The 8,632-nt window shown below is 34.3% G+C and overlaps 1 protein-coding gene and 1 long non-coding RNA gene across 7 annotated transcripts in view; one reads left to right on the top strand and one right to left on the bottom strand.

Moving 5' to 3' along the window:
• The first annotated feature begins 31 nt into the window (after nucleotides 1-31).
• LOC113436726 (uncharacterized) overlaps nucleotides 32-8,632 on the top strand; it is a 25,292-nt gene continuing 16,691 nt past the window's right edge. The window contains exons 1-2 of the long non-coding RNA XR_015743536.1: nucleotides 32-635; nucleotides 1,576-1,668. This is a non-coding gene — a long non-coding RNA (uncharacterized LOC113436726). The remainder of the gene's footprint in view (nucleotides 636-1,575; nucleotides 1,669-8,632) is intronic.
• Nucleotides 5,006-8,632, bottom strand: part of SAP130 (Sin3A associated protein 130) — a 23,459-nt gene continuing 19,832 nt past the window's right edge. For 4 of the 6 annotated variants that reach the window (XM_026701282.2, XM_087932994.1, XM_087932992.1 and 1 more), the window contains exons 19-21: nucleotides 7,692-7,795; nucleotides 6,831-6,944; nucleotides 5,006-5,904 (exon numbers count right to left, since the gene is read on the bottom strand). In XM_026701282.2, coding sequence (XP_026557067.1) covers nucleotides 5,746-5,904; nucleotides 6,831-6,944; nucleotides 7,692-7,795 — 377 coding nt within the window. In that variant the 3' untranslated portion in view covers nucleotides 5,006-5,745. The remainder of the gene's footprint in view (nucleotides 5,905-6,830; nucleotides 6,945-7,691; nucleotides 7,796-8,632) is intronic. The other 2 variants (XM_087932993.1, XM_087932996.1) reach the window with 1 other exon arrangement.

The raw sequence follows: 8,632 nt of genomic DNA, 5'->3' as shown, positions 1-8,632 counted from the left end.
CCGTTAAAAAGGTCACGTGAGAAGACCTGCCGACTATAGAGAACGAAGGGAAATGGAGACGCTCGTCTTTTTAACGGATAACTAGAGTTGATTGCGTATGTTATTAGGCTTTCCTTTGGAATTCCCTCAAAAGGCTATTTTGTCGGTCCACCGGTAAGAACTGGCAGGCTCAAGATGATCAGGACAAGTTTGCTAAGTCTTTAACGGCACGTAGGCGAAGAAAATCGGTCGTGAAAACTATTTCGGGACAACCGTTCAATATTTAGAAGCTCTGGCCTCTTTTGCACTCGTTTAGCTAACGATGGGATTAAAAAAAAATTCTAGTATTGCAACTTAAAAACGCTCGGTTCTATCGATCAGTGGTAGGCATCATTTAACCAGTGGTAGGCAATTTTTAATTCTATCACATAAACTAGAAACGCATTACTTTTCAGCCCAAAGTCTCACCACTTCAAGTGCATTCTTTAAAAAAAGGAAGCCAAACTACCGACGTAGAAGCTCCATATGTCTTTCTTGCATATGGCCAATTTTTCATGGGACGATGATGTACGCCTCAAAGTGGGATTTTTTTTTCCAGTCGTGAAACAATATGTCTTTTGGACTTCTTCAGAAATTTTACAACATATACATTGCAGGTAATGTATAGCTACGGTTTAGCTGATTGTAGAAAGAAAGATGAACGAAATGGAAGAGAACTTTTTGTAGCTTTGAAATACCTCACTTTCCACAAAACTGTTACTGGCTGCTAATCTCAGCTTCTTATTGGCAATATTTCAAAACAGGTCAGCCAATAAATTGTATTAAGATTTACATAATACTGCATCTAAGTATATAGATTATTATTATTGTCATGCATCTGTGTACATGATACTCTTCTATTTAAGACTTGTTATCCAGGTACTTCTGACTTTTTGTGATCTGATGAATATTGTTTTTCAAGGACTGTTTGTACACGCTTGGGTAATTGGTGACATTATTTAACTACTTTTTCTTCCTGTCAAATTTTTTCAATTGTCTTCAGTTTTTCTGAAATACATGAAATAAACTTATTGCATTTGTTAACCAGAACAAGAGAACTAGAATTCAAATATCTAAAAACATAATTGATAATACCAGAATAATTAGGAAAGTTACATATAAACAAATAATTTTGATTAAAAGATAAAATACTAAGTGCATGTTCAGGCTACACATATAGAACCAAGGAGAAGAATTAAAATTTGCAGTCTAGTTAATATAAACTTTAAAATAACAATATAAAACAAATACTTCAATTTTTCCGAAGACCAGGTTTTCTTCCAATAAGTTTTAGCTTCAGTATTCTAGTGAGGAGTCTGATTTTATTCGTTTTTGTTCTTTTTGTGATCTCAATTTTCTCTAAAGATACAACTGACATCATTTTTTCTTGATTCAGATTTTCAAATAGTCCAACTTTCACAGTCATATACAATTGGAAAAACCATTTCTGTGCAACCTTTGCTGGCATGTCTTTACGCTTTAACTTTTAAAATCAAAATTTAAAGACTCAAGATAAATTTGATTAAACAAGGACTAAGTAAGTGTCTTTTTTTGCAGATAATTAAATCAGCTATTTTCATGAAGGTGCTGACAGTACTACACATTTTTACTGAGATGTACGTTCAGCTGAAGTCATAGAAACTTCCTTTAGTAAGTATGCTTAAGGCTGCAGGTTTAAATGACAAATGTAATTGTATTGGCAGATTGAATTCTAGAGCAGGCAAAATCTACTGCAGATGTTTGTGACACAGCATTTTAAGAAGTTTTCATATTTTGCATTGCTAGAATAGCCTAAAATGATAAATAGTAAAGCTTGATTGCTGTAAGTAAAGATTGCAATTCCCATATCCAGTACTCCCGTTTGAAAAAAACGACACAAAGCTGGAGGCTTTGAGTGAAACCAGAGCATACCAAAACACAAGAAAAAATTAGGCATCCTGATTCAAGAGGCAATTTTGGGAAACAGAGTAAAGCATTCATAGGCTGGCAAAAAGCCACCATATATTGTTTTTCATGTATTTTATTCCTCCTGTGTATTTCTGAAGAAGACAGCTTGCTATTCTTGCAACTCTGCTCCTAGGAGCATGGATTTGGGACAAACTGAGGTTTCTGGGGACAATCCACAGGTCAGTCAGTTATCTTCTCCCTTCTCCATGTAAATTGTTCCTTCTTTAAGGACTGCTTTCTGTCTCAGAAGCATTTCATCCTCCTTTGCAGCCTGTCTCCCTGCCTAAATATATGAGAATGGGAGGGAAATAAATGCACTTCCTTTGAATATGTGCAGTCTAGTAGGCTTCTCTCCAAATAATTTACTGTATCCTTAAAAATATTGCCCCTAAAGTTCAAGGCTAGACTGTGGCTAAGCCTGCAAGTTCATCTGCAGGATTAAAGCTTTTAGTGGACCTGACCCCCCCAAATAGGGAATGCTGGCCAGGAGAGGGAGCACCTAGTTTTAGTTAAATTGGGAAATGGTCGAGCAGGTTCAACTAGTTGTCAGAATGTTATATCAGTGGGGTTCTCTTACTTTCAAAGCTCCCTTTCCATTTTTGAAATGGGCATATATTATCTACCACTAGAAGGTTGGGACAGCATGGCTAAAAGTTGTTTTTTTTCATGAATGGTATAGAAATTCTTTGTTCCCCCCCACAGCAGAATTGAATCTATCTACAACTGGCTTGCCCTTCTCTGGCAAGAGTAGAGCAATTTTGCAAGGGGCGGTTCTACCCAGACCCAAAATTCTGCAAAAAATTTGATCTTACTCTGGGATAAAATTCTCATAGGTGCTTCTGTTGGCAAGTCTTTCCAAATGTGTGATTTCACCTCAGATTAGCTAATGGCACCCATGGGAATTATGAGAACCATTGAATTATTGGAAAAATAGAGCAAAGAATTCCCAGGTTGACTGCTAGTGAATGCATGGCTGTGTCTTTTATGTTTTCTTGACATTAGTATGCGTGTGATTTGTGTGATCATCCCGATCTGATCCTCTTTAATAATATAATTATTATTGTTATATAGATAAAACCTTAAAAAGTCTGATTTTATGTATAAAATACTAAATCTTATAGAATATTGCTTCTAAGTACATAGAATTGCATTGTCACGTAGAAAAAAAAAGGATTTTGAACCCGGTGACATTTGCAGACCAGAATCTTAGTAACTTTGCAGAATTACTTAACTCATTTTTGATAAATTTAGTTGCTTATTAGAATTAGGAAGATATGGCAACACAAAATTCTTAGTTTTTCCTTTTTCTTTTACATAAAAATTATGAAATCAAATGTAATTTTTGATTTCATATAAAAAAAGAGGTCAAGGAACCCTTGATGCTATCCTAGAATACAAATACTCTGGAGCTATAGCGATGGGCAGTATGCTGTAGAATCCATCAGGTTTATTGTATATTGACTCATGAGCTGACAACATATAAAAAGGGCATTCATTGCTGTTCATTGTTAATTGAGGAAGCTTGTATATTAGGAGAAATCTCCAGTTTAAGGTTCTTGTTCTATAATTGCCCTTTTAGAGCTAATGGATGGTCTGAAAATGTGGCTTCGGGAATTTATTATATGATTGCATGGTCTTTTCTACACTAATGCAAATGGACTGTATTTTAAAATAGCTCTGTAAATATTTGCATAGAAATAAATGCATACATAAGCTGTAACTCAACTTTTAACTGTCACAACTGCTACACAAACTCTCATACAAGTGCAAGCAAAAATCCTTACACCAGATCAGTCCATTACAAAGAAAATACCCATCTTGTGCAAAAGAGTGGTACCTAAATTTTACATCATGCAGGCAGGAAATATGAGGCGTAACAATTTGAACTTTTATCCCATTAGAGTTTGCATTTGCTATAGAGCAGTCATTGGGATTTTTGTGGCACCTTTGTTAATTTTACTACAATAAATCTACTTGGGGTCCTTGAAAAATCTATTCTTTCAGTTGCTTTCCTAGCTGAGCTGGCAAAAGTGCAATTGTTTTCTAAGTAGAACACTAGAATTGTGTAACTGTAACACAATAATGTAGCACTTAAATTGTTACATTTTCAAAAGTCTTCATTGACTTTTTAGTGTTGAATCTGCGACAATGAGGGCAGGCATATTATTGGTAATAGAGAATCATATTTAAGATTAACATTTAAGATATGTAACAACAGTGTGTTCCATAGCAGATAGGGTTGTCTTAGAGAATTTTTTATGAGCTTTAGAGGGGGAAGTTTTTAAATGATGTCAAAGTGCCACAAAATTTTTATGATGGGGATCTATACAGTGCTGTCAATTTTGGGATTTGAAATTGGAGAAATTTTTAGAGCCATAAAGATATTTGTGGCCTCACTGATCTGTGGGGCTTGCTAATTTTCTCAATAGAAGTTGACATGGTTTTGTTATCCAGATACATTTTTCATATATCGATTTTGATGTTACTTTTCTTGCCTGATATTCAATTTTATTCGTACATAAATTAGAAATAGTAAGAGTTGTGTGTGTTGGGGGTTTTGGTCTCTCTTCCTGACTAAAAATTGGAGCAACCTGAAGCTTAAGAAGAATTAAAAGTGAAATACAGAAGTACAGAATGATAATTTTGGATTACCTGAATGAGACTGGATCATGAGCATAATGAGAAACTGATAAAACTATACATACATATTAAACTGACCTTTGGTTAATAATGGCATAATCTTCTTATACTGTGCAGTCCTAATTGAAATCAAAAGCAGGATTTATGTAAAGTTTTAATTCTTATTCTTTTAGTCAAAATGACAAATTTATACAATCTGGATATCTTTATCTTATTTGCATACTAGCTATAAGATTGGATTAAAAGAATTATTGGCTTCTAAAATCATCAAAATACCTGTAATCTTGATGGATTAAGAATATTATCATTGTTTTTAACAGCTTGGAAGGGAAATATATACTTTAATATAGGCTTTTCTCTTTCCCATTTCCATTTTTCCACACAATTATAACCATTATTCTTATACAAAATCCTCCAAATCCTTTATTTACGTTTTCAGATGTTATATAACACAATTTTATGCAATATAATGAACAGCATCACACCAGCTACAGAAAGAACTGTGCTGTATTTGAAAACAATATCCTGGAGCACCAACATGGGCACAGCACAAAATTCACAACACTACAAATAACTTTGAAATGTATTTTAAAAATAGACAGCTAGAGACTGCAGAACCACTTATGATTCTAAACATAGCAGAATTGCCAGTGCAAGGACACTGGTTTATGAAGGCTGCTTCAGCCACTGCAAGTTCATAAGGAGCCTGAATGGGCAGGGCTTAGTGGAAGTAGTGTCATCTCAACTTTTTCCAATTTATGACAATTTGCTTCAAGACAGATGGCTCTTGAGGTCTGTTGCAGGAATCCATTGTACAAATCAGTGAAGTAATGTCTAAAACTGTAAGATGAAAAGAAAGGGACTATCACACCTGTGTCAATGGTTCCAATTAGTAGGCACTGGGACATATCAAGAGAGCTAAACAAAATGAGACTGAAGAGTTTAAACAGGGACGAGCCTGAGAAAAATCTTTGTTCATTGACAGATTATTAATAGTCTCTTAAGGTCACTGGGTTCCATGTTTTAATTCATCTTTCTTGTCTTTTTTACTTAAATGTTGCTTCTTACAAGAAACCTCCATTAAAAGAACCTTAACACTGTTCTGTACATGTTTTGTTTTCAGTCCTTTTAGTTTTGTTTCTAAACTTTTTCTTTTCTCTTCAATTTGGATACCTTCTTGACAGTTCCATTTTTGTTAAGGAGCTTCAGAACACGCTCTTTGTGATCTAAGACCTTTAGCATGGATTCTCGAGCCTCATTTATTTGATCCATTACAAGTTTACATCTCTGCATATTTCCCTGAAATACAACATTGAATTTAAAATGTTAATACTTCAACGTATTGTATTTTATCTTCAATAATCTTCATACCAAAAAGTACAGAAGCTGAAGAACTGAAATATTATTATAGCATATCAGAAGGGACCATTCAGAACAAAGTTCTCATGTAACTCTCCTCCCCAGTTCTTGCTGACAATGTTCTAATACAACTGGTATCTATAGAAAATTTGAAAATGATTGCACACAACAAAAGTGAGATTAAAGATAAGGTAAATAATGGCAGGAATTGTATAGGGAACCACAAGCCCACAACATAATTCTGACACTCAAATCCATGTCTCCTTCCCCACTCTGCTTTTCATTAAAATGAAATTTCAGGTGTATTTATGCAGAGCCTAGGGAACTTCAGTTGAAAAAGATTTATCTTATTTTAAAGTGTAGTTGAAAGATTCAATGGTGTTTAATAGGAAATGGACATCAGAAAGGGGAAAGGGTAGCCTGAACATAAATGTATACCACAAAAACTATGTAATAGTTTAGCATACACAAATTTATGGACGTATTATGTAATGCCAACTTTGAATGCAATATTGTCTGATAAAAGAAATAATTTAAAATGGGTTGATAACAGGTTCTAATATCAGGGCCTAAAAAACAGACTTGATAATACCGAATTATTTCTTTATAATTTTCAGTTGATACATGAAGCTTTATTTTTCAGATATTAAACATCTATTTATACAAAATATGTTCATTTTTATTTACAGTCCAGGAAATATGAATTAAATCAGTTTGCTAAGAAAAAAGGAACCAAATGAAAATCTTCAATTTACTTATTGTATTGATTAGCTTTCTTTTACAGTTGTTTCCTCTAAAAAAATCAAGGCTTTATTCTGCAGCTACAGCTGAGGCCAAAGAAAATTAGCAAAATAAATACAACTCACCTGTATCAATTCATTTATTTGATGCAAATCATCATCAGTTGCTGCCTTTTTCTTGGGGATAATGCCTTCTTGTAAGGAAGTGAGTCGTTCATACACATCATGTTCCAGATTAGTCTATAAAGTATTAAAATTTGACAATATCTAAGCTTCACACTCTTTCATAACATGGAGTATAAAATTAGAAATTCTAATTCAGTGTTTATCTGATTTCAACATATTCAGTATAATTTCATTGCTTTCAGAACAGCAGCAAAGTCTTGATATTGATAATGACATCAATATGTTTCAAAGAGGAAGAAGGAACACCCTAATTCACTGAATGGGAAAACAGATTCTAACTGCTTACAGTGTACAAACATTATACCACCCTTCCATATAGGCCCAAACCTTCTCCAGTGCTTTTAGTTCTTAATTGTCACATAACTACCACTTAGTGTTAGATTAAAATCTTGATTCGGTCTAAAGCGTCATATACTTTTAAAAAACCAACAGTTGTCTATGTATAACTACACATCTTGGTTTTCCTTTCTACACTTCTGGAATATAAAGACTTGGCACTTACCTCTCTTGCAGTAGGGACAACCAGGAGGAATATACAATAGTGTTGCCTCAGATCAGTGGCTCCATACCACTTTAAACCAGTGTACCCAGAGTAAGTTTTGAACATTTGAACAAAATGAATCAGTATGCCGGACTCAAAATCTCCCTTACTAAAGGTTTATGTGATACAAATTTATCTGCATCATTTTTGAAGAGATAGTCATGGCAATTTGTGGTAATTTCTATATGTAACTTTTCAAATGACTTCCTAAACAGTTCTGGAATTATTTTATACAGAATCAATATGACTTTCCCACTTACCAGCTGTAATAACTGTGCTGCGCAGAGATGGACTTTCCATCCCTGTGCACGGCAAGATACCCCTTTCTGATTAGCTATCTCTTGTAGCATAGCTTTCTTCTCTTCTAGAAGGAATGAGAGGCGAGAAGGAAGCAAATGATCATGCCAAAAAGGAAGTAATTTATTTTTACAGAATAAAAAGACACAAATTGTTTAGTAGAAGTATGTATAATTTATAACATTGATTACATAATGGTCAACTTCAGTTATTGAAATGGGACAGCCTTAAAAATCAAATTCTGATTTCAGTATGTGAAGATGTTTAAACAAAAGCAAAGCCTATATTCAGATGAAATGAATGAGAAAGTTATTTCAATCTACATGGTAATTTTTAGCTAGGGAATGTTGATTTCTGAGGATGAAGAATGGTAAGAAAGATAATGGATCTGGAACTGAAAGATGAATAAAAAAAGTTGTTAAGAAGAGAAAGATAGCAAAGTTGGACAGAAAGTAACACTGCTTTATGGCAGTGGACAAGGTTGGCAGAATCATGTGACACTTAGACTTAGAATAACTTTATTGTCACTTTAAATGTACACCAATCGGCATACATTAAATTTCGTTGCATACTGCTCTCAACGGGTCACCACCTCCAATATACACTGGAAGATCATGTACACTGGGAGGAGCTTCTGGAGATCTGAAATGTGGGCTTCTTCACTCAGAGCTGCCGTGGCTGGAGCTGCTCTGAATGCTGCTGTTTGGTAATCAATAAATTAGTGGATACCTAGATAGACTGGTTAAAATTAAAAGACCCTAAAAGGAATGGAAGAAATTTGGTTACAACAAATGAGAGCATGACCACACTAAAGAAAGGAAGACATGGAATATCAACTTAACAGTGGTAGTGGATTGAATTAAATGAAAGACAGAGAATAATCAAGATGATTAGACTGGAGGAG

The sequence above is a fragment of the Pseudonaja textilis genome, chromosome 4 (assembly GCF_049901715.1).
Source record: "Pseudonaja textilis isolate UNSWEBS1 chromosome 4, rPseTex1.2, whole genome shotgun sequence".
NCBI lineage: Eukaryota > Metazoa > Chordata > Lepidosauria > Squamata > Elapidae > Pseudonaja > Pseudonaja textilis.
This window is presented reverse-complemented; position numbering and strand designations above follow the sequence as displayed.